This window comes from Trichoderma breve, chromosome 1 (assembly GCF_028502605.1).
Source record: "Trichoderma breve strain T069 chromosome 1, whole genome shotgun sequence".
NCBI classification, from domain to species: Eukaryota; Fungi; Ascomycota; class Sordariomycetes; order Hypocreales; family Hypocreaceae; genus Trichoderma; species Trichoderma breve.
This window is the reverse complement of record NC_079232.1, coordinates 4,310,866-4,334,071: the sequence shown is the minus strand read 5'-3', so window position 1 is coordinate 4,334,071 and position 23,206 is coordinate 4,310,866. Positions and strand designations below refer to the sequence as shown.

Below are 23,206 nucleotides of genomic sequence, written 5' to 3'. Positions count from 1 at the left end.
ATCTGAATCATTATCTACCTATTTCCGTACCTTCTCTCAAACTCTGGATGATCTAAACTAAATCCCTGTGGTGTCGATCCCAATTCCTAGCCTTCGATTTCTTGACTCCGGCCATAGCACGCCGATTGCCATCCTAGCAATCACAAATGGAAACGTAAATGGAGCTGAAAGAAACAGTCCATAACCCATACCAGCAGCAGTGAGAGTGCTGCTGGCAACGAGCGTGCTACCAGCGACAGCAAAAGCATCACCAGTGGCTCTGGCCGTCACCATAGCGATCCCCGTCTCAATCTCTCCCCATGTCCACTCCCAGGTTGACATCTCCTTTGACACATTGTCGACTCTGTCACATTGCCTTACCAGTTGTTGCACCAATGCCACTCTTGCGGCTTGTCGGGTTTCGGGGCTGCTGTGATCATAATTGCATCCAAATTGGATATAGCCGTGGTCAGTAAACTCTTCCCATGTTGTGTTTTCAAGATCTGCGACTCTGTCTTCATACAACTGCCTCTTCTCATCTGGCACACAATCCCATTTAGTTGTAACAAAGATGAGAGTTGGCAGCTTCCCTTCTCGTTTCAATTGTCGTAAACACTCGAGACTCTCCGTTACTCCGCTGTATTTTGGGCCAATTTCGATGTTATGAACGTATAAGATGCCGTGGACTCCGCCAAAGTAGCGTGTAGCAAAACCAATGGCGCCTTGAATAGCGCTCTTAACTTGAGATACACTGTAACCCGCAGCACCAAAACTAGGTGTATCAATAAAGACGAAAAGTTCGTTCTCGAGGGTGACGAAATGGCATAAGGCGTCCACGGGTCCTAGTGCAAATGCATTAGCTTGGTTATATCGCAACGAATCCATCAAATCTCACCATCTGTTGTGCGATAACCGATTTGGACTGCACTTCTTGAGATGAACCTGAGCAAATTGCTTTTACCGGCCCCAGCATAACCTGTGATAAGAACGACCTTGGCTCGACCACGTAGTTGACTGAGCATGTTTAGTAAAATGAATTAATTATATGACCAGCATGTTATACTCACCCACTTCTTAGTCGGCGGATTATGGTGTCATGTTGAGCTTGCCTCTCTTCTTCGTTCGGTGCGCTCCCTCCAGCTTGTGAATTAGATTCATCAGCCATTTCGATCAGTTATGCCTCAAAGTGCTTTAGAAAGTCTGAGTCAAACTTTACATAACAACTAATTAAAATTAAATATTAGATATGGTGCACAGAGAAAGTTGGAGCGTTTGTGCCCGATGCATTACCCCTTTCTTATGCTTCAAATCGACACGACCCACCACCGCGACGACATGGGCTGGGCTTACATGCAGTCATCTAGCCTGACGAGGGCATACCCATGCACTCGGCATTTCAGACGGCTCCAGCTTTATATGAATTCTCTACAACCTGAATGATATATGAATTAACTATTGTTATCACCTTTGTGCCCAAGCCTTCTATTAGTATAGCTTGAACAAGAACCACACATTGAAAAGTTGAGGAGCCTTGGCTATGAGCATACGCGGACTTTAGTTTAGCTAGGCACCTAGTTGGAAAAGGGCCTCGAGAGCAAACTGACACAAAAGTGAAAAGTGGCGATAAGTGGTTACAACTAGCAAAGATATTGACAATGGCGCGTATAGTTCTGGTTATGATGGTTAATGCTCTGGGTCCATACTTAGGGTACTTTCTTGATACCAATTCCATAACGTCAAGCTGAGCTCGCTGTCACGGCCATGATATATGGCTGTCTATTATGATACAGTATAATAATTTGACAACCATTTATCTTCTACCGTATCTGTTAGATTTTACATGCGTATTTTAACATCTCTATTGGTTCATTGTGTTCATACAATTGATCATCTATGAACAATTATCTAAGGAGGACTTTGACCCCTCTTGCTAACGACACAAGATAGGAATCTAACTGCTGCTACCGAATTACATCTTGGCGTATCGCCTCTTATATTCTCAAATATGACTCTACAATAATACAAGCCTTTTTGTGAATTGTATGCTACTAAATTCAGCTCTTCTTCAAGAGTGCTACTCACAGTACCCATGTCATAGTAGCCAAGATACATTCTGTTCAAAAAACTTAAGGGGCACCAATGAATTTCCTTGTTTCCGGGTCTTTAAAGACTCTTTCAAAGACCGAATGGACTGGCTCCGGATGAATATCAGGGAAGAGAGCATTATCAAATGGCTCCGGCAAAAGAGTTCCGCCTCTTCCTTGGATCAACTGATGGCTAGCCTCCAGTTCCAGTTCAACATCGTTGAGTCGTTTTGCTCGGGCTTCCTTTTCCACGGCTGTTTCCACATCATGGTAAGTGACTGTGTATTTATGACCAGTAATTGCCTCCAGGTCATTGAAGATTTCATTCCAAGTGGGAGAGGAGCCATGGAAGCGATATGTACGTCTGTGGCTGTTATTGGTAGTTGAGAACGGGTGCTTGAGAGTCTCCATCGTGTACGCAACGGCATCTTTGGTCGGAAGCAACGACTGTCGTCCCTCAGGCGTTCCGTAAATATTGGCAACGTAGTTTGTATTGTCGATTCCAAAATGCTTGATAATGCTCCATTCTGTGAGGCGTCCCAGTTGTATGTAGGTCCAGCCCAGATCTGAAGTGTCCGTATCGCGGCCACGCTTCTCCAAGTGCTCTCTTGTGATAACCTTGTCTCTATAGTAACGCTGCGTCCAGTTTGATCCCACGCTGAGGTCCGCTCCCCATTCGCTTGTATAGAAATGGCGTACTCCAGCCGTGATGGCCGAATCGATGATGGTGGGCTGGAATTTAATGGCGTGGTTTCCCAATGGCATCAAGACACAGTCAAAGCCAACGAATGGTTCTGTGTCTTTGTATTGCCCAGAGACTTGCTCCATCCCGCCATTGCGGAATGTGTCGAACAGTGCCCGTTTCTCTTCCGTCTCTGGCCGAGATGTATCGTTGAAGAAGGCAATGCGTTTGAATTCAGACTTTCGGGAAATCAACGACTGGCATAGAACTTTGCCGATGGAGCCCGTAGGACCAACTACCAGTATAGCATTAAGGGTTTGAGAAGCCATTGTAATATTTGATATCAGAGACGCGGGATCCAACGCTCTGAGAGACAATGAATCAATGAAGGCTGAATAACGACTTGTGTGAAACAACAGCTTTTTAGAAGGTAGAGCTTCATTTATACCTGCAAAAGTCTTCTTGTATTAGTATGCTTCGGACTTCTACATATTCTCCGGGCGAAACTTAGATGGAGATGGTGAGAGCCACAAGTTCCAAGTAACCCAATCGGGACAAGGCATTGGTAATCAGCCTCTGACATTCTTACTCCTTCATACCAATTATTTTCGCAATGCACGTTCTTAGATGCATGTGTAAGCTTGCCTGATGAGGTATTTGTGGCTTTCCTAGTACGGGTTATTGGCGATGTGTAAGATTGTTTACTAGCCAAGTAAAGTTACGTTGAGAGATTCTCTCATCATGGATCGCAGACTTTGTATGCCGTAATTCCGAAACAGTTGCAAATATGTTATATTGGTGCGATGATAATTAATCACATGTTGTTGAGACCCATAATAGCACCGTAACCAGACAACAAGAATCGGTCATAGAACGGAGTTTGGGATAGAGAAGGCATCTTCATCCGCACTGAGGAAGCTTGTCATGATGAATTATACAGCTGCGTGGTGCATTTCATCCAGTATAAGTGCATGCATAGAACAATTGCAAAATTCATTATATCTTGGATCTATATATCACATAAATCGACTGTTGAAGAAGCAAAATGCTATGAAAGCAGAAGCTGAAAATGTGGGCGAATAGTAAACCAGACAGTGCCATTTACACGAGCGTGCACTCGGCATTGAGTCAGCAGCTGCACTTTATCGTGATGCCCCGCCAAAATTTGCATCGCGGGGCACAGATTTCTTAGCAGCATTGAAGAAGTCTCCGGCATCCCCAGACAAGAGCCCACGTGCTGCATGAAATTCTTGTGCGCAAACGTCTGAATTGCGCGCAAGAGCTTCTGCCGTCAAGATGGATGCGGGATCTCGTCTCCAGCTGGAGGCGATGGTCGCTGGTGAGTTTCTCGTGGATTTTCGAGCGGCTAGACGTTGAATCGCGTGCTGACAAAAAAATGCAACAGACCTGGTCGAAGTCTGGCACATTCATCGCACGACGATAATCCTAGCTTCTCTCTTTCTCCTTGCTGGTCTGCGCATATTCCTGCACACGACGGAGAAGAGAGAGCCTCTGGCTGCACTTCCAAAGATTTACAACCAGGAACAGCCCAAGACAAGCGAAAAGCCGATTGTTAAGGCGCAACCCGTTGTCGACACCGAGAAAAAGTCTACTGGCCCTCGACGTATCAAAGGAGGATTGACAAGGAAATCTTCTCAGGAGGGAAAGACGGCGACGACCGAATCTACGGACAGACCTGCCAAGGTGCTGGTCTTCTTCTCATCTGTTACTACAAAGACTGAAAAGATCGCCCGCGATTATATCAATGCGCTCGAGACATTCGTGGACCAGAAAGCAAAGGAAACAGACGGCAAATTCCTAAAGCCAGAATTGCTCGATTTGACCGAGATTGACTTTGAGGACTACTTTGTCAGCCCTCCCAAGTCCGCTGAAGGCGCCGCATACTTCTACCTCTTCCTCATCCCGAGCTACAACATCGACACCATCAATGATACCTTCTTGCAGCATTTGCAAGAAACCCACCATGATTTCAGAATTGATACCGCTCCCCTGTCTTCCCTGATTGGATATTCTGTATTCGGTTTCGGCGACAAGGAGGGATGGCCCAATGAGGATGAAGGATTCTGCTTCCAAGCCAAGGACCTAGACAAATGGATGTCCAAGTTGACCGGTCGAAAGCGAGCCTATCCCGTAGGAATGGGCGACATGAAGAGTGATCACGCGGAACGATTTGCGGAATGGACCTCAGGAGTCCAAGATGTCATTGCTCAGGCCGCCCAAACCGGGTTCCTCGGTGAAGGAGTACCCGGTAGTGGTGATGCGGTCGAAAGTGATGACGAGGAGGCCGAAGCTGATGATGGCGAAGTCGTTTTCGATGATGAGGAGCCTAGCGAGGGCAGAAAATCCGACGATTCCCGACCATTGGACGATGTTGAAGATCTTGGCAAAATGATTCGCACAAAAGACGGAAATGAAGGCACTCGGAAAGCACCCCTAGCCGTCGATTTTACCACATATACTTCCACCAACAAGAAGAAGGCTCAGGCACCGATCATCAAGGAAATGGTAGCAAAGGACTCACCGACTTATACCGCTCTTACCAAACAAGGCTACTCCATCGTAGGCTCCCACTCTGGTGTGAAGATCTGTCGCTGGACCAAGTCTGCTCTGCGTGGACGAGGTAGCTGCTACAAGTACTCTCTTTACGGCATCAACTCTCACCAGTGTATGGAAACCACCCCTTCGCTCTCATGCTCTAATAAGTGTGTCTTTTGCTGGCGTCACGGAACGAACCCCGTCGGCACAACCTGGCGATGGGTGGTTGATCCTCCTGACATGATTTTCGACGGTGTCAAGGAGAACCACTACAAAAAGATCAAGATGATGCGCGGTGTACCCGGTGTCCGAGCAGAGCGATATGCCGAGGCTCTGAGGATCCGACACTGCGCTCTGTCTCTGGTTGGAGAGCCCATTTTCTATCCCTACATCAACGAATTCCTCGCCATGTTGCACAACGAGCGCATCTCGTCTTTCCTAGTCTGTAACGCGCAACATCCCGACCAACTCGCTGCTCTCAAGGCCGTCACGCAGCTATATGTGTCCATTGACGCCTCCAACAAAGATTCGTTGAAAAAGATTGACAGGCCTCTCCACCGCGATTTCTGGGAGCGGTTCCTCCGATGCCTAGACATCCTCCGCGAGAAGCGTTTCCGCCACCGCACCGTCTACCGCCTCACCCTCGTCAAGGGCTTCAACGTGGAAGACGAGGTCGAAGGCTATGCCCAGCTCATTGAGCGCGGACTGCCATGTTTCGTCGAGGTCAAGGGTGTGACGTACTGCGGCACGTCAACATCCTCCAACGCCGGCCTCAGCATGTCCAACGTACCGTTCTACTGGGAAGTCTGCGAGTTTGTAAAAGCCTTGGACAAGCGGCTTGCGGAGAAGGGCCTCGGGTACGGCATCGCAGCCGAGCATGCGCACAGCTGCTGCGTCTTGCTGGCGAGCAACCGTTTCAACGTCGATGGCAAGTGGCACACACACATCGATTATCAAAAGTTCTTTGAGCTTCTTGAGGAGAGGGGCGCTGATGGCGATTGGACGCCTGAGGACTACATGGGCCCGCCGACTCCTGAGTGGGCGCTGTGGGGGAATGGAGGATTCGATCCTCGAGACGAGAGAGTGGACAGGAAGGGCCGCAAGATGGAGGCCATTGTTGCGCGAGAGGCGCCCGAGTAAGATTGCTTAATGTTACAGTATGTATGAATAAGATGAAAAGCATAATATCATAGTATTGTCATCCAAAAGACTGGTAGATAAGAGACATGCCCCGACAACATCACGTAGACCAAAAGAATTCAAGCCATTAGAATTTCATGTTGGATTATGGAAACGCTACCCGCACTGCCCTTCCCAAAGACCTCCCATGGCTGTATCATATCACCGCATACAACTGTTTACACAAATGCCCACCAGATATTTTGCATCCCGGGGCGAGAAGAAAGAGCCCGTAAAGAAAGAGGTACAGGATTTTTATGGTACACCAAAGCGATTTTTGCGTTTCCCCCCTCATGTTTTGTTTTTCTAGGTACAGATGGAGATGTATAATGAAAGAGGAGGGATCCGGAGCTTCGAGTCAAAAAGGACTTATTTTTGTCAGTTTTTATTTTCTTTTTGTTTTCTCTCCCTTGTCATCAGTTCTTTGCCAAGTTCAAAGGCTTTTCGTTTTCGTTGCAGAAGGAAAGTCGATGCATTGTCTTTTTTTCTTCCCTTCTCATCATCATTTTTTGATAGAAGCTGAGTGGAGTGGAGAGGAAAACACTCTGCTATTTTGTTGATTCTCGGAGAGTGTTGATTTAGTCGAGGCCAACGCTGGGGATGTCGCCCAGGTTGATGCCTGCGGATGAGGGACGAGTGCGAATGCTAATGTCGCCGTCGTATGCAATCATGTCGGCCAGGATGTCTAGTATAGGCTGTGGGGGAACAAAATCGTCAGCTACAAATCCAGTCGATGCAACGCATATAGCAATGACATAATCTACCTTGGGAACAGTGCTGTCGTAGATCTTGATAAGGTCGCCGGGAGCAGGGTAGACCTTGAGACCCTTGTAGAAAGCGAGCGCAGAATCGATCATCTTAGAAGCTATATTGGCGAAGAGATAAGAGTCAGTCTTTGTGCTTTTGATGGTGCGTAGATAGCGACATGGAGGGGTTCGTTCATACGATCCTGGCTCAGCATCTCGCCCGTCATAACCTGTTCGTTGAAGAAAGCTTCTCTCTCCTCCACGCCCACAGGGAAACCCTCCTCCTTAGCTTCGTCCACCTTTGCCTTGATGAGGCCGCGTAGTCGCTGTGTGGAGGCTTCTGCTTCTTCCTTCTCGGCCCGGACCTGCTTGCGCTCGTTTCTTCTCAGGTTCCGGCGGAATTCGGAGTCCTTTCTTCGCTTGTAGTCAAAGTACATGGCATAGGCTGTTGCGACAGAGAAAAAAAAAGAAAACCAAAAGGTTAGCGAACCCAAACGTCTACCGGGAACATGCCGCGCATGTCATTGGAGCAGCGACGAACCAACGAGGCCTGTCGCAACGGTTGCGACTGATGCCGTCACCACGGTGCTTGTGTTAACCATTTTTCGGCGAAATGGAGGGGAGCTCTGGGGGAGTTTCTAAGCTGCAGCTGCAGGTGAGAAAATAAAAGACGACGGGCTTCCGGGGGGTTCGGCCTTTGCGGGTGCTGCTCAGAAGAAGCCCTGGCGTAATGTAGCAGTGAATTGAGCCGTGGCTGGGAAGATGCCGTCGCCGGTTTCAAGCTTTTTTGGCTCTGAAAAAGATATCACAAGGAATATGGAGTCCAGCGGCGATACCTGCTAGTAGCTCGGAACATCGATTGAGCGCTGGAGGCGGCCGGCACATTATCGGGTAAACGGCACCGCCATTGAGCTTGCTCTTACTCCGCTAGTGCTTGGTACTTGATACCCCATACATTCGTTGTATCGAGTTGCATCTGCCACGCAACGGCCATCCTATCACATCACCGTGCAGCGGTAGGAAGCTCTGTGCAGCAACTTGTGCGAGCAGACGCGACTGTGGAATTGAGCGATACGTGCGGATGCATTTGGACTCGTCATAAAGAGGCTGTCTTTCTTTTCTCCCGTGCTGAACCAATCAATCAATCTCCACCGTCATTCATTCAATGAGCAGGCACCATGTCTGAGGAACGCAGCAAGATAACCCTATCCCTTCGAAGCGGAAAGCGACGAAAGGCTCGTCCCGTCATCAGTGCGCCGCGACAGATATCTGCGCCAATCCCTCAAGATGGCTCGACAGGAGGAACAGCTGCTGCTGCTCCTGGGATGCTCTCTATTCCTGAAGCGCCTCGCCCCCGACCTGTAGGAGCGGGTGGAAAGGTGAGATCTCGATGCTACTGAGAGGGAAGTTTCTTGACTAATAGTAACTTTGCAGACATCCGACTTGGTCAAGCGACGCTTTTCTTCTCGATTCAACAACTTGCCTCCCGAGTTCGACGCGGCCGCCCCGCCAGTTCCAAGTCTACCTCCTCTCGAGCGGTACAACACCGACTATCAGCCGCCCCCTCCATCCCGAGCAGGGCCAGGAGCTGCGCCCGTTGTCGACCTCAAGGCGCTGCGGGACCCGAACCTTATCCCCGATCAATATGTAGCTTCAGTGCTGAGCGAGGCGAGTGAGGACCAGATCCAGGAATATGCAGAATCGCTGCAAGGCATAAAGACGCGCGCCGGTGCAGACTTGCAGCAGAATCTACTACAAAATCGAACGCAATTCATCAAAATTAGTAAAGAGGCGGAGAAACTCAAGGGGGAGATGAGAGCTCTCCGCAACCTAATGTCCGAACTCAAAGCAAACACGACGGCTCTTAGGCAAGCCTCTGGAAGAAACGAGGTGGACTCATCTATCGGAGGAGCCGTCACTATGAGCAAACGTGACAAGCGCAGCTCCGTCGCAGACCGAAGCGTTCTCTGGACCTCGCAGATGCAATCTCTTTACAAGACGGTGGAAGGATCGCAAAAGTTTCTACCAAACGCGATTGGGCGCCATGTGGTTCTCAATGCTGGGCCTTGGATCGAATTGGACAATGCAACATATAAGAGCAGAAGGGCCATGCAAATATTTCTGTTGAACGACCATCTTCTTATCGCCTCTCGAAAGAAACGCAAGGTCGACGCACCAAACGCAGATACCCGTGGACCCATGGTAAAGCTCGTCGCGGACCGTTGTTGGCCCCTGCTTGACATTGAGGTCATCGAAATGCCTGGGACAGGCGATTCCATTGGCGGCCGTACCAAGTTGGCCGACGCCATCATGGTTCGGGGTGGTGGCCAAGAGACGTTCATCTACCGCACGGAAAAGCCAGAAGCGAGCGAGAAGAAGGCATTAATGATGAACGTGCGCAAGGCAGTGGAAGAGCTACGCAAAGGTTTGCAGTCCGAGATGGAGGCCAATAACAAGGCAAGAGAGACGATCAACTACTTTGCATCAAGAGACCCTGGTTTGCTCCAAAAGACAGAGCTGCTAGAGACGCTATCTGATATCAAAGACATGCTCATCGAGGTGGACGGCAAGCAGCAGAATCTCCGATGGGTGGAAGGCCAGATGGACGAGCTGGATATTGACATTGCTCTTCAGGGGTTCGAGCCCGCAGTAGCTCGCGTGGAAAAGCTCAAGGGATTAGCACGGGGCCTCAAGGGCAATACGGTAGCCCAAGACTTTATTAACTTTGAGGTTGAAGAGAGATGCGCCAAGCTTGCGACGATTATTATTCACGGGATGGAGACGACGCATCACCAGGCAAACAAGACGAAGCGAAACCTTAGCTGGTTGGCAAGACTGGGCTATGAAGACAGGGCCAGAGAGGCGTATCTCGCGGCTCGAGCTGACACGATTCACAAGAGAGCCAGGTTCGTTTTCCCTCGACTTGCATTGTGTTACGCATTATATGAGCTAACGTTTTGTGAACAGACAATGTCTCTTTCAAGGTGATTTGCACCTGTACATCTGGCAGCTATCCTTTGTTTACTTCACCCTCATCCACAACACGGTCCAATGCTTTCAAAGCTGCTTCCCTCCACCCATGATGAGCACGTGCGTCAAGTGGGCAAAGGAGCAGGTCGAAGCATTCAACGTGATTCTTGCCAGGCAGCTGGCGAGCACGGAGCGCGGCGGACAAGTCTGGACGCAGTGCATGGACCAGGCGAAGGAGCACGCGAAGAAGTTGTCTGATGTAGGACTTGACTTCACAAGCTTGGTGGGCAAAGGCGTGGATGGGCCGTCCAGTGGTATGGGAGCCGAGACTTCGGACCTTGTTGGGCTGGGACTGGCTTGAAGGATGAAGGCTATGACGCAGCAAGAGAAGGCAGCATGATTATAGTGGTTATTATTCCCTGAAATACAGCAGGGCTCGATTAAACATGTCTATACAGAATGGCTCTGGGCATGAGCCTGGAGTCTACGGAGCCGGGCATCGGAGCTGAGCTCCCCCTTTCATGCAGGTGTCGATGAGGTTATGAGTCAGCAGCGTCGTGGTAGCTGCGTAAAGCAAATAGTTAGTTCCACTACTTTAATATTCAAAATATACATAATTCAGTCATCAGGTTCGAGAGATAGTCATGGTTTCTGTATCGCGGCAATCGGTAGCATTTGTCGCATCTGTTACAATTTATATGTAGATGATGTGCCCCGATTCTGGAATAAGCTTGGCGGGGCAGCTCCGGAGCTGAGGTCGCCAGCTTGGCGCCAAAGGGGGGAGCTTTTAATTTCGTTTCCCCTGGGCCTGTATCTACAGTAGCATCATAGCGCGGGTGAGGAAGTATCATCATGTTGGTTCGAAAAGAGATGGATGGAATCTATATATATATATATATTTCAAGATATTTTTAAACTCGATATAGTAGTGCTTTGCATAAGAGCTTGAAGTTACATACTCTAAATGGAGGATATCAAATACTACTGATAGCTACCTAGGTAAGCTGAGAACCAACCCCTCATGCTTGGTACTTCGAGCACGCAAAACACGGCCTAGCGATTTCGAGACAAGACGCGAACGCTTGAGCCGTCCAGTGCACAGCTGAAGATTTGCAGACAAAGAAGAGATCAATAAAGAAGCCATTGATGCATCTTTCATGAAAGCTGAATCCAAACCAATAGCATCCAAGTTCTTTGTAACTCGTCGCTGCTACTGTAAAGCCTCAGTACCCCGTTTTATTGACTCTGCTTGTTTTGAACCCCCTCCCCCTCCCCTTGTCATCTTTCGCAATCTCTCGTGCTCCCTCCAGCTCTCTCACACATAATCTCTCTCCCCATATCCCTCCTGTCCCTCTCTTTGTTCTCCCACTGCACTGCACTGGCTGATAGCGACCACCGTGCCGTATCCATCACTATAAAACCGCGTCCTTTGGCGCATCTGCCCCACCACCGGCCGCTATTTGCTACTGGACTGTACAGCTGCCAACCGCTAAATTGCCACCCGCCGTCTGCTGCCAAGGCTGTTGCTGCCAGAACCTCTTGGGACAGAAACCCGAAGCGTGACCGCAACGTCATTCAAAGCATCAACCTTCTCCCCTCCTAAACCTCAGCCAGCTCGACCCCCCTCCCTCTATCTCCGCCTCTCAACCAGCAACGCATCGCCAATCGACTCGCCTCGGCCGCAGCTGCGCTTTTCGACCATGGACACAAATATGGAAGACGTCGGGAGGGTACCGGCCGACGTGTCGCCAGTGCAGACGGAGCCTGCGACCAGATCCACGCTGGAACAGTGGATTGAGAATCTGATGAACTGCAAACAGCTGTCCGAGGCCGACGTCCAGAGGCTGTGCGACATGGTGAGCATTCGATGCTAAAGCGATGGCGATGCGAGAATCCCAGATTTTTCGACCTCTTGGGTCCTGGACTGGTGGCCCTTTTTTTGGCGCCTGCTCGTGATGCTGTTTTGTTGGGCGCCAGCGATGCTGACTTTTTGGATGTTTGTGTAGGGTCGAGAGGTTGTCCAGGAGGAATCAAACGTCCAGCCAGTGGTAGGTTTGGCCCTTGAGCGATGCGGTGATCGGATGTCTTGTCTGGTCGCTGGCGTGGGAGAATGCTGACTCTGAGTGTCTTTTGCAGAAATGCCCCGTCACGGTCTGTGGCGATATCCACGGCCAGTTCCACGACCTGATGGAGCTGTTCAAGATTGGCGGCCCCAGTCCCGACACCAACTATCTCTTCATGGGTGCGAACAGACGCGACTTGATTCCTCCCTTGAGCTCCGTTTGCTGACGACGATTTGTAAACTGCCGCAGGTGACTACGTCGACAGAGGATACTACTCAGTCGAGACCGTGTCGCTCCTCGTCGCCCTCAAGATCCGCTACCCCCAACGCATCACCATCCTGCGAGGCAACCACGAGTCGCGCCAGATCACACAAGTCTACGGCTTTTACGACGAGTGCCTCCGCAAATACGGCAACGCCAACGTGTGGAAGATTTTCACCGACTTCTTCGACTACCTCCCCCTGACCGCCCTGATTGAGAACCAGATCTTCTGCCTCCACGGCGGCCTGTCCCCCAGCATCGACACATTAGATAACATCAGGGCCCTCGACCGTGTCCAGGAAGTCCCCCACGAAGGTCCCATGTGCGATCTCCTATGGTCTGACCCCGACGACCGCTGCGGCTGGGGCATCTCTCCCCGCGGTGCGGGGTACACGTTTGGCCAGGACATTTCAGAGGCTTTCAATCACAACAACGGCTTGACATTGGTGGCACGAGCGCATCAGCTTGTCATGGAAGGCTACAACTGGTCTCAAGACCGGAACGTGGTGACAATCTTTTCAGGTGAGCCTTTTTCTTTGATTTTTACATTTCCCTTGTTTGCCAATGGCGAGCCTCTGCTGCACCGACAGCTCTGCTGCCCGCGTGCCGCCTACCCTTTTTCAGCCGCCTGCATCACTTAATAATACTTGGGCTTTTTTTTCTAACGATACCGCTTCTTGACAGCACCGAATTACTGTTACCGATGTGGTAACCAAGCTGCCATAATGGAAATTGACGAGCACCTGAAATATACCTTGTAAGCAGCAAAGCTCCATCTCACGTTAGACCCTCAAGTGCTAACCCATACAGCCTGCAATTTGATCCGTGCCCGAGAGCCGGAGAGCCAATGGTCTCTAGACGTATGTGTTGCAATTCCCACCCAAATGCTCAAATCAGACTATTAACTTTTTTCCTCTTTAGGAACCCCCGACTACTTCCTCTAATCTAGTACCGACGTTCTTCATTCAAACGAGTTATTGCTGTAAAGGGCTTTTTGCAAGAGGGTTTATAGTTGTTAGAGCCCAGGGAGCCGGGCATCTAAAGAAAAAATAATGTACGATTAATCCTACTGCCGGTGTACGGGCCCACGCCACCCAGCCGTGACAAGTCTCAATGTGAACAGGAGTTGCCAAAGTGCCGCCGCTCCAGACTGGTTCAAGTTTACTAACAGGGATGGTGATGCGCTGATGTTACTGATGTCAGCATGTGCGTACCTACCTATGCATTGCCATGGTCAGAACTGAGAGCAATAGAATTGGAATAGGAGAGAGACATTGGCTATCAGTCTTTTTGCGATGCCACACACACCCTCTCTTATCATGCGTGTTAGATGACAAAACTGCTAATTTGGCAAAATAGGTGATATCATTCTTGTTCTATTCATTATTCAAGAACGCTTATTTCTATACTGAGAGAAGATTCTTCAACCTTTGTTCTAAACAAAGGGGGCCCTTTCGTGATATTCCATGATTCCAGTCGTACAATGCGATGCCCTATCTATAACCTAACGCCATGTGATGTCCTTGTCTAAATATACCGAGCACACTGACACATATATACAGAACCTCAGGTGCCTCCATGCTGTGATTATCTGCTTCTCGCCCCCTCTTCTTCGTTTTCTCCAAATCATTTGCCAGCCTCGAGCTTGTTTTCGAGCGGCGTGTCCCAGGTGGAATCATGCATGGTCTGCGCAGAAGCGCTCGCCGGAAGCTCCTCATCGAATACTCGCCCATCTGAGCCTGGAACGCCGTTGACATAGTGTCCGGGAGAGCTGCTTCCATCAGGAATGTGGAAGCGCTTATCAAATCGAGACAGGGAGTATGTGAAGATGACGATGAGCTCGATGACGTAGATGAAGCAGTAGAAGCAGGCCTTGTGATGGAACCACTTTGGCTGCGTTACTGGAACGCGGTAATACGACACTCCTGCACGGAACGCCGCGCCGAGAGTGAGTAGGCACGCGCTGAAGATCATGAGGAAGAGCTTGTAGCGCATGCTTCCGGCACCAAACTTTTCGATGCGCTGGCGGCGGGGGATGATGAAGCAGAGGGCGATGACGGGGATGGGAAAGAATGCCAGGAAGGCGAAGTATGTCAGTGCAACGACTTGGGCGTCGTGGGTCTTGTCGATGGCGGACTGGTCGAGCGTGTAGGAGCTGTAGACGATGGAAACGATGAGCATGATGAGACAGGCCACGACCGAAACATAAATCGAGCGAAAGACGATCTTGGCGGGAACGCTCCAGCCAAGACGAGGATGATAGGCCCTCAAGACACGCAAGACGAGGATGATGTTGATGACGAAGACGAGCAGGACACCTGCGTTTGCGAGAATCTGCGCGGCGAGACCGATGCGCCCGTTTTTCGGGTAGCACGCCCAGACGATGCGCATGACGTTTGCCGATATGCGGGCCATGGAGAAGCCGAAGAAGAGGCCCGACAGGACGAACTTGTGGCCGCGGCGGCGGTTGCGCTGGAAGATTGTCATGTTGAGGGCGGCGGAGCAGATGAAGAAGAAGAGGATGACGGCGGAGATGGGGATGTCGACGCCGACGGTTGGGGTGAGGCCGAGGCCTGCGTATTTGGGGGGGTAAGGAGGGCTCTGAGAAGGAAGCTCATGTTAGTTTGGTGTTGATGGGTTTGGTTTGAAAGTTGTGGTGATGGATTTGGTGATGGTGTTGAAGGGGGAAAGGGGAGGATGAACGTACCATGTGTGGCGGCACTCCGCCGCTTTGGCTGTTGGACGCCATCTTTTCGGCTGAGATTCTTTTTTTATCAAATTGATATTGATGAGATGGATATTTTCGTGATTGTTGAGGGTTTTGTTCGATTCAGGTGATGGATAGGCTGGCGTGAGGAGATGCGTATAAGTCGTCGCCCCAAGTCACACCACCAAAAAACACCAAGCTCGTGGGAGTCGATAACAACACAGCGCACGATGGATCCGCTATACTCGTTTGCGCAAAGGCCAAGAGATTGAAATATTAAGATGAGCGAGAGATGGAATAATTATATTCGATTCGAAGTAGCCAAGTAAACAGGGGGTTGGTTGTTGGCGAGAATGGAAAAAAGAAGGACTTGGCAACTACTGCCCACATCTAGTAATATAGTAAAAAGAAAATATATTACACGAAACCAACGAGCGTCATTGTACATTAGTTATCTTTTGATTTCAAAAATCCTCCGCAGCTCAGCTGTCCGCTTTCGCTTTCGCGCGAGGTGCCATGACCGACAGCCTGGCCTGGCCCGGACCCTTTGCGCTACGCTACGCAAGACAAACGAAACGACGGCCGGTGTTGCTTAGCAGGCAGGTGGCCCCGGGTCTAGGCCGCCGACCGGGAAAACAGAAACATGTGTGATCGGTGCTCGCACTTTGTGCAAGATCCGGGGTTCAGAAGTGGATGGGGATACCAACACGTAGGTCCGGGCGCGCGTTGGTTGGGTGGTGAGTGAGCGGCATGGATTTTAACGTTAAACGGGAAGGGGGGAAGAAAAAACGGGGGCCGTAAGGGGAATGGATGGGTTTTTGGGTAGGTTAATGGATAGGCTATTTGGGAACCTGTTTTGGCGCGGCCGATGATACGCCAGATATACGAGTTATAGCTTGTTGCTTACAGAGGGATAGATAGACAAGACTGAGACAGAGAGGCCCGGGTATTCATTTTCTAGATGGGATAGAGACAGCAGGGCTTGTAGCTGAATAGATTTAGAGGCTTGGCTTTTTTGACATCTTTTTTTATTTTAAACATCAAATCTTGCATTCACTGTTTTCAGTTTGCAAATCCACAGAAAGCGTCAAAATACGCAGTTGGTTTCGCTCAAATCGCGTTCTACAAGCAACGGCTCTCACCAAAAGAACATCGGAGGTCGGAGCATCGGAGCTTCGCTGTCGGCGCGAGTAGCCCCAGGCGGGCCGACATCTGGCTTAGCTAATCGGCGGGATGGGTAAACAATAAGTGCGGAGGAATGATAAGTGCGCGATGACGAAACCAAGAGGAAATTTCCCTCTGTAGGATTTTTCTTAAAATATTGATTCCGTGGTTTATCTCCGTATTGCTTTCAGTGAGTTTTGAGAAAATAGGAGATTCCGTGGAAAATAGACCTCGTGTTGTTTGTTTGTTGATAGAGGGAGATGGTTACCGGTGGGATATAGGTCCGCTGAGTAAGCTCGCGATTGTATGTAAGTGAAGCAGTTGCTGCGAGGGAGTGCGTGTACGACCACATCGCGGAGGCGTTACATGTCCGAAATCCATAATATTGGATATAGATATAGGGATAGGTTGTTTGATGTTTGATGACGACTCATACGATACGGAGTTTGCGCGGAAATGTGGTATAGGGGCATCCCTATTATCAAAGTATGGTCCTATGATTCCTTAAGGATGCAAAGGCGAGTCAGGAGGACAGCCAGTGCCTGTGGCTTGCCGAAAAATTGGATCGAAGGAGCCGCTATGTTACTTTAATGAAGTTAGGCGTCTATTTCTGGATGGACATGTATGCTCAACTACTTACTAGCAGTTTGATGCTGGATGGGGCCTATCTTGACTTCACCGATCTTCTCACCAGCATCACATCCGGCATCACGTTTAGAGAGTGAATAATTTGGTGAAACTTCTTTTCAAGACGATCAAGGGCATGCCAAAAGAAATCTTGATGCTAATATTCTTCTTCTGTCCTTCAGATTCATGTGGTATATACTAAACACTATGTTAACAAACCGCGAATCTAACCCGTCACAAGTAACACAAACACTCAGCTCTTTGCAAACTCCGCTATTATCTCCGCCACCACTGTCGTCAACTCATCCGGCATCGACAAGTATGGACTATGCGAAGCCTCCAAGGACCTGATGATCCATTCGACCCCCGACTGAGCAAGCAAGCCATCCTGCGCCGCAAGAGGCAACGCGCCATCCTGAAGACAGCGAATGTACGCGCGACGGCCATCATACACATTATCTAGCCAGCCAACTGCAGCAGGTTTCGATTGCACTGACAGCCCAGACTGTGACGTTAAACTTGCTATCATGGTTTTGGCTAGTTCGGGAGAGACGTCGTGGTAAAACGTCTCTATCTCGTTCCTCGTGTATGTGACGCCTTCGGTTTCGAGCTGGCGGATAGATTAGCACATCATCATGATATAGATACCACACTTTACTTGAAAAAACTAAACATGGGAAAGAAGAAGCAAAAGGGAGTTCGACTTACTTTACTTGTATCAACCCATGGTGACCACGCCCCCCCACCCCTCATCTCAAGAATCGACTTCTCCGGTGCGGTCATAAGAGCCGCGATGCAAATGATCCCGATGACGCCTCCCTTCAAACCTCGAGCTTCTCTGCTTCTTTTGTCCAAACCTGCAATGACTCCCGATCCAACCACACCGCCATACGAATGAGCGACGACCACAATATCTTTACCCTCGTCGATCTGAGGGATGAGTAGAGATTGCACGTGTGCTACGTCGTCTTGTACGGTGATGCCTGCGTTGCCGGCACTGCGGTTTGTGGTAGTTTCAGCAGAGAATCCTGCCGCCTCGAGTGATTGAATGAATAGGTTGAAAGTGGAACCTGGGTGATAGGCTCCAGGAATGACAAAGATGTGTGGCTTAGAAGACGGAGTTACAGCCATGGTTACTAGATCGAAATATTATGCAGTGTAGATTTCCTTAATGAGAATAGAAAAGAAAGAAAGCCTTGTGGCTGAGATATGTGTCTAGTTGTTGATTCGATGTTCCTTTATTTACGTCGACGGAACGCATCATGTTTATATACTCCGCCGTTAACTTGCAGGAGCCACTCGGAACCGTTCCGAAAATAGCATGATTGTATTTTCCAGCTTACAGCCTCGGAAAGGGACTCCATGATTAGAACAACGCAGGCCATTATGGAGATTTTCCTTGCAGGATCGTAGATTACTAATTGGTGTTTAGTCGAAGCTGGTAAAGATCAACCCACGTCTGTTTATAAATCAGCCAGGTTACCGTCTCACAATGTAAGATCAATAGCCAAAAGTTAGAATCAGACAAGGCGAAATAGACAAATCATTAAGCTTTGGATATAGTTTATTAGTTAAAGGTAGAAATGAATTAAAGATTACATCTTTTTCAAACTCTTTGAAAGAGAATAAATAATGGCATCTTCTGTTCTTCAGTTTAAGGGAAATTGTTGACAAAAATGAGGGTATCAAGAGTTGTGAGTTCATTGTGAAAACGCGCACGAACTCGCACGAAACCTCCTACTGCATCTTTCCCCTCTTTGGCATAAATTACCTGATCTAGGCGTTCCCAAAATACATATTCGCCGCTAGATGATAACGATGGAAAGTCCGAGTCATTTCTATGATAAGCTAAAGTAAGCTTAGTTGGTTTGTGTGTCTCGTGGCTTGAGTGATTTTAGGCCAAGTCTGTTAAGAGGTCTGCCACTAGCAACTCAAACCATCTATATTTTCTTTAAGTCTCCACCATATTTATCTCGTCTAGTGGGTCGGGATAATTTGAGGAAAGTTGAGTTGTCAACTTCAACTCCATGTCTCTCGCATGCCTTGTCAAAGTACAGACAACGGGTTGGTCATAATCGGTATTATAAACTCGCTCTATATTATGCTTAAGAGATTCAATTCTATGTGAAACTCTCATTGCGATTTAAATAATGTTTAATATTAGGTCAATTTCTTTCTAGATTATACCTTACACCTGGATAGATGATCAGATGGAAGAAGCGAGTCATAGCGTATCAATACAAAAGTTCAAGCAATACCCAGTCTAATTTGACTATTGATAAATGCTATGGGAAGGTTACATTGTTCTAGTAAAGATAGATCTTACTCATACGATTTATAACCAACAAGTGGTATTTACAAATCATGCCGATTTCATGAATGAAACACTATAGTTGGTTTACAAGTACATACCCTTGATCGAAAACTTACCCTTTACAGCAACTTTATACATTTGACCCCTCGTATTGCAAAGGATCCAGCCAGCTTCTAGTAAGCTAGTGAATGCTCAGATGAGGAGATTAGGTGAGCATCAAGTAGATGGTATTGACTAGGTAGTCACATCTTCTCATTAACCACAAGCCATTGTATACAGGGACATTGACTGTCTCTCATAATATGTCGTATGTAAGCATATGTCAGCATCGTAAGCTATACCGCCTCTATCAACCCTAGGTAGACGGAGCAAAGAGATCCCCCGTGTCTATGTCGTATTCCGCGGAAATCTCAAGACTACTCTTAAGTTGATAGCATCGTCTATATCATATACATTATATGGAGATCGATCGGGAACCAAATTGCGCCGCCCAATGTATCCGTCTAAGAAAGCAACCTTACCACATCCGCCATTCTCGTCTCGTTGGATTTTTTCGCCTTGTCCTTTTCCTGAAACGCCTTGGTGACTAGGTCGCGCTTCTCTTGCTGGACATCTAGTACACGCTCCTCAATAGTGTTTTCCATGACCAGACGCCAAATCTTCGTCTCGCGTCTTTGGCCGAGACGATGTACTCGATCAACGGCTTGGTCTTCGATTGCTGGCGCCCACCCTATGAGAGTACAAGTAAGTATAGACACATAATGGGATGTACAACATGGGGGCTACCAATAAAGCAAGGACTTACAACTGTCGGATAAAATGACTGTATCCGCGGAAACAAGGTTGAGCCCCACGCTGCAAACCGCCAAACTGGCCAGCAGAATGCGAGTCTCTGAATCATTATCAAGAGCATCGATGGCCTGATCTCGTCTGTCTGTATTCATGCTTCCATCAATCCTGCAATACTTTAAACCAGCACCTTGGAGCTGCTTCTCTACAATGTCAAGGAATGATGTCCATTGTGAGAAGATGACAATTTTCGAGCCCTCATTCTTCAATGTGGCTCGAACTATTTGCAACATTGCCTCTGTCTTTGAACTCTGCTGTTCAGTGTCAAAGTTCTTATCAAACGTTCCCTCGGGGGCTGGCTCCAGAAGGCTGTCCTCTGTCAGCGGGTTGCGGCACATGGGGCATTTGTGCTGTAGCTGAATTGCCCTGGAGATGCAATGGCGACAAAACACATGCTGGCAGTTTGTAATCACTGGGTTAGTAGGTAAATCGTAGCAGATTGCGCACTCTTCTTGACTGTCAATGTATAGCCGAAGAGCTTCCTGCAACAGGGCGCGGTTTTTTTCGGTCAGAGGTACAACGTCTTGGTCTTTGAGCATCTGCATCAGATCATTAATCCGTTCTCTGCATAGAGTCCAGTGGTTGCACCTATAACACATCAGCAAGCAGCATCAGACAATGAGCAGGTGACTTACGACTGTCGAAGCCGAAGAAGGCGCTCCAAGACGTTTTGGAAGCGGCCCTTTTGTCCAGTTTGCGATCTGGCTTGGTATTCCTCCAGCACGCCCCTGGCCTCAGATCTACAAGTGAGTTAGTACCAAATCCTCAATCCAAGAATCATGTGACATACAATAGAGCGTCGTATTTGGCTTGTTCCTCTGGGTGAAATGTAATTCGGTGGAGGTACTCTGTCTTCTTGGGAAGTTTGAGGTCGACAAATTTCATGTCTTTCCTGCGTCGCAGACAGATGTCTTGCATCAAAGATTGCAAAAGGGCCTCTCCACTGCGATCGCCCATCATCAGTTTGCGCGAGATTGCGTTGCCGAATATCTCAGGCTGTTCAATGCCGCCCGTGATATGCAGAAACTTGACTAGAGATTGGAGATCCTTGACGGAATTGACACTAATGATATGTTAGTGTATCGTGGCAATGAGAATAAAAAAAAGGCCAATTGGAACATGGCACTCACATTGGAGTTCCGGTCAGCACCCAACGGGACTGGGCGTGGAGCTCGCAGGCCGCCAGAGCTGCCTTGGTCTTGACGTTCCTTATTGTGTGCCCTTCATCGAGCACAACTCGCCGCCAGTTCTTCTTTTGGCTCAAGAGAGTTTTGCTGACGCCGGGATCCAATTCCTTGGCAAGGGTGCCATAGCTAGTAATGACAACGTTGTATCCTTCCAGCTCTTCAGCTACCACTTTCTTGGCACCATGATATATTAGGATACTATGTTGATGTTCCTCTTTGACATGCCTTCGAATTTGCTGCTCCCAGTTACTCATCACACTAACGGGAGCAACTATTAGCGTTGAACCCGGGCCACCGGTAAGGATCAAGCTGATGATTTGGAGCGTCTTTCCCAAACCCATATCGTCCGCAAGGATACCGCCTGAGAAGAGCGTTGGCGGCTTAGAGGTGATGAACTCGGAGGCGACATTCCAAAACCGGCCCTTGTTGTCACGTCTCCACAACTGGGTTACCGTATCCGAGCCCACAGCTGGAAGTTTGGGGCTCTCTTTCGATTGCATCCAAGCCAGGCCCTTTTTATGCGCTGTTAGTTCTGACTTGACACAAACAAGGACTAATAGAGAGGGGCAACAAAGATTTGGTGCAGACATACCTGTAGCTGATATGGCAGGAGAGTAGACTTGAGCTGACTGGGTTGTTCGGCCTGTGGCATCTTGGACAGCTCATCCTCGCCCATTGCCAGGGTCTTGATGGCGTCACCGCTTTTGCGGAACTCGACTGCATAGCTGGACTGGAGGATTTCCTCGAGTGATACTTCGGGAACCGCCTGAGTAGTATCGAAGCCAGCTGTCGATCTGCTTTGAGATAGCCCAAGCACTACCCTACGTGCCTCGGCTTCCTTCCTGGTCTTCTTCAGCTGGGTAGCCTTGACAAATTTATCTGCCTTTAGAGCAGTCTCGATTCTGGTCCGCTCTGCAGGGTCACTTGGCCCGTAAAAGGACAATCTTATGGGACAATCGTAGTAGGCTTTTTCTCCTATGATTTGGCCTTCCACAGTGAGATCTCCAGAGTCCTATTTCGCATTAGCTGTATACCTGAAGGGGTAGTATTTAGAGGCGCCAAACTTACGATGTAGTGAGCGAGCTTCTCAACAATTGTGCGAGGCAAGTGGCCTATTTGTTGGTGAAGGACATTGTCTATCCGGATAGCATTTTTGTCATACTGTTTACGTATTAGGTCTGTTACTTGATGATGCCAAACCAGCTGCTATGCTTGATGCATACCCGATTTTCCGGCTCTCTGCGACACAAGACGGCCTCGCCAGGCGAAGCATATCCATCATAGTACCTCACACCGACGATTTTGCCATCTGTGTAAAGAAAATTAGCATTCCACTGACGAACAATTGGCTTGAAGGAAGAAACGAACCAAAAGTGCCATAAAACTCTTTGTCAGCGGTGTCATCGTCTTGCGTCAAGTCCAGATAGTCTGGCTCTTGTGTAGCCGCTGGATAAGCAAATGATTGGCTCCTCTGAGATGCATAATTCAGGCCAGGAGGTGCTCGGGAAGATTGTGAAGAAGAAAGAGCTGGTCGTTTGCGAACTGGCTCAGGGGAATCTCCTGTGAGATCAATGAACTCGGCGGCGGCACGCTTGCGACGAGGCATGCTGTTATAACGAGAATGGATGCTTTTAAATAGATGCTATAAAAAACAGAATCATGAATTCGAAAGAGAGGACTTTTGATGTCTGAGGCTGCTAAAGTGGAATAAAATTCTAGAGCTGAGCATCTCTATCGATTTGCTTCTTCTCAACTGTTAACTTCTACAATTATGGCAGGTCCGCCAGTTGACTTCGCGTTCCAATCCGCTGATAGCCTGTACGAGTACGAGACTACAA

The 23,206-nt window shown here is 48.7% G+C and overlaps 9 protein-coding genes across 9 annotated transcripts; 3 read left to right on the top strand and 6 right to left on the bottom strand.

Moving 5' to 3' along the window:
• Positions 1-57: 57 nt before the first annotated feature.
• On the bottom strand, positions 58-1,144 carry T069G_01305 (uncharacterized protein; the record flags this gene model as incomplete). The annotated part of the gene is made up of 3 exons (XM_056168515.1): positions 58-821; positions 875-993; positions 1,047-1,144. The coding sequence occupies 3 exons, from the start codon at positions 1,142-1,144 to the stop codon at positions 58-60; spliced, it is 981 nt and encodes a 326-aa protein (XP_056033831.1).
• A 961-nt stretch (positions 1,145-2,105) lies between these two features.
• Positions 2,106-3,074, bottom strand: T069G_01304 (nmrA-like family domain-containing protein; the record flags this gene model as incomplete). The annotated part of the gene is made up of 1 exon (XM_056168514.1): positions 2,106-3,074. The coding sequence occupies one exon, from the start codon at positions 3,072-3,074 to the stop codon at positions 2,106-2,108; it is 969 nt and encodes a 322-aa protein (XP_056033830.1).
• Positions 3,075-4,041: 967 nt separating this feature from the next.
• On the top strand, positions 4,042-6,441 carry T069G_01303 (wyosine base formation domain-containing protein; the record flags this gene model as incomplete). Its single annotated transcript, XM_056168513.1, has 2 exons — positions 4,042-4,084; positions 4,151-6,441. 2 exons carry the CDS (start codon positions 4,042-4,044, stop codon positions 6,439-6,441), a joined length of 2,334 nt encoding a protein of 777 aa, XP_056033829.1.
• A 617-nt stretch (positions 6,442-7,058) lies between these two features.
• Positions 7,059-7,828, bottom strand: T069G_01302 (MAS20 protein import receptor domain-containing protein; the record flags this gene model as incomplete). Its single annotated transcript, XM_056168512.1, has 4 exons — positions 7,059-7,175; positions 7,245-7,345; positions 7,426-7,671; positions 7,768-7,828. The coding sequence occupies 4 exons, from the start codon at positions 7,826-7,828 to the stop codon at positions 7,059-7,061; spliced, it is 525 nt and encodes a 174-aa protein (XP_056033828.1).
• Positions 7,829-8,404: 576 nt separating this feature from the next.
• Positions 8,405-10,557, top strand: T069G_01301 (vps51/Vps67 domain-containing protein; the record flags this gene model as incomplete). Its single annotated transcript, XM_056168511.1, has 3 exons — positions 8,405-8,605; positions 8,661-10,132; positions 10,194-10,557. The coding sequence occupies 3 exons, from the start codon at positions 8,405-8,407 to the stop codon at positions 10,555-10,557; spliced, it is 2,037 nt and encodes a 678-aa protein (XP_056033827.1).
• Positions 10,558-11,896: 1,339 nt separating this feature from the next.
• Positions 11,897-13,464, top strand: T069G_01300 (calcineurin-like phosphoesterase domain-containing protein; the record flags this gene model as incomplete). Its single annotated transcript, XM_056168510.1, has 7 exons — positions 11,897-12,052; positions 12,203-12,244; positions 12,333-12,438; positions 12,509-13,042; positions 13,205-13,277; positions 13,331-13,380; positions 13,442-13,464. 7 exons carry the CDS (start codon positions 11,897-11,899, stop codon positions 13,462-13,464), a joined length of 984 nt encoding a protein of 327 aa, XP_056033826.1.
• Positions 13,465-14,146: 682 nt separating this feature from the next.
• T069G_01299 (uncharacterized protein) lies at positions 14,147-15,269 on the bottom strand (the record flags this gene model as incomplete). The annotated part of the gene is made up of 2 exons (XM_056168509.1): positions 14,147-15,121; positions 15,228-15,269. The coding sequence occupies 2 exons, from the start codon at positions 15,267-15,269 to the stop codon at positions 14,147-14,149; spliced, it is 1,017 nt and encodes a 338-aa protein (XP_056033825.1).
• A 2,002-nt stretch (positions 15,270-17,271) lies between these two features.
• On the bottom strand, positions 17,272-18,149 carry T069G_01298 (alpha/beta hydrolase family domain-containing protein; the record flags this gene model as incomplete). The annotated part of the gene is made up of 2 exons (XM_056168508.1): positions 17,272-17,628; positions 17,727-18,149. The coding sequence occupies 2 exons, from the start codon at positions 18,147-18,149 to the stop codon at positions 17,272-17,274; spliced, it is 780 nt and encodes a 259-aa protein (XP_056033824.1).
• Positions 18,150-19,835: 1,686 nt separating this feature from the next.
• On the bottom strand, positions 19,836-22,974 carry T069G_01297 (HIRAN domain-containing protein; the record flags this gene model as incomplete). The annotated part of the gene is made up of 9 exons (XM_056168507.1): positions 19,836-20,062; positions 20,138-20,769; positions 20,817-20,921; positions 20,972-21,244; positions 21,312-21,880; positions 21,961-22,380; positions 22,437-22,529; positions 22,592-22,677; positions 22,737-22,974. The coding sequence occupies 9 exons, from the start codon at positions 22,972-22,974 to the stop codon at positions 19,836-19,838; spliced, it is 2,643 nt and encodes an 880-aa protein (XP_056033823.1).
• Between the last annotated feature and the right edge of the window lie 232 nt (positions 22,975-23,206).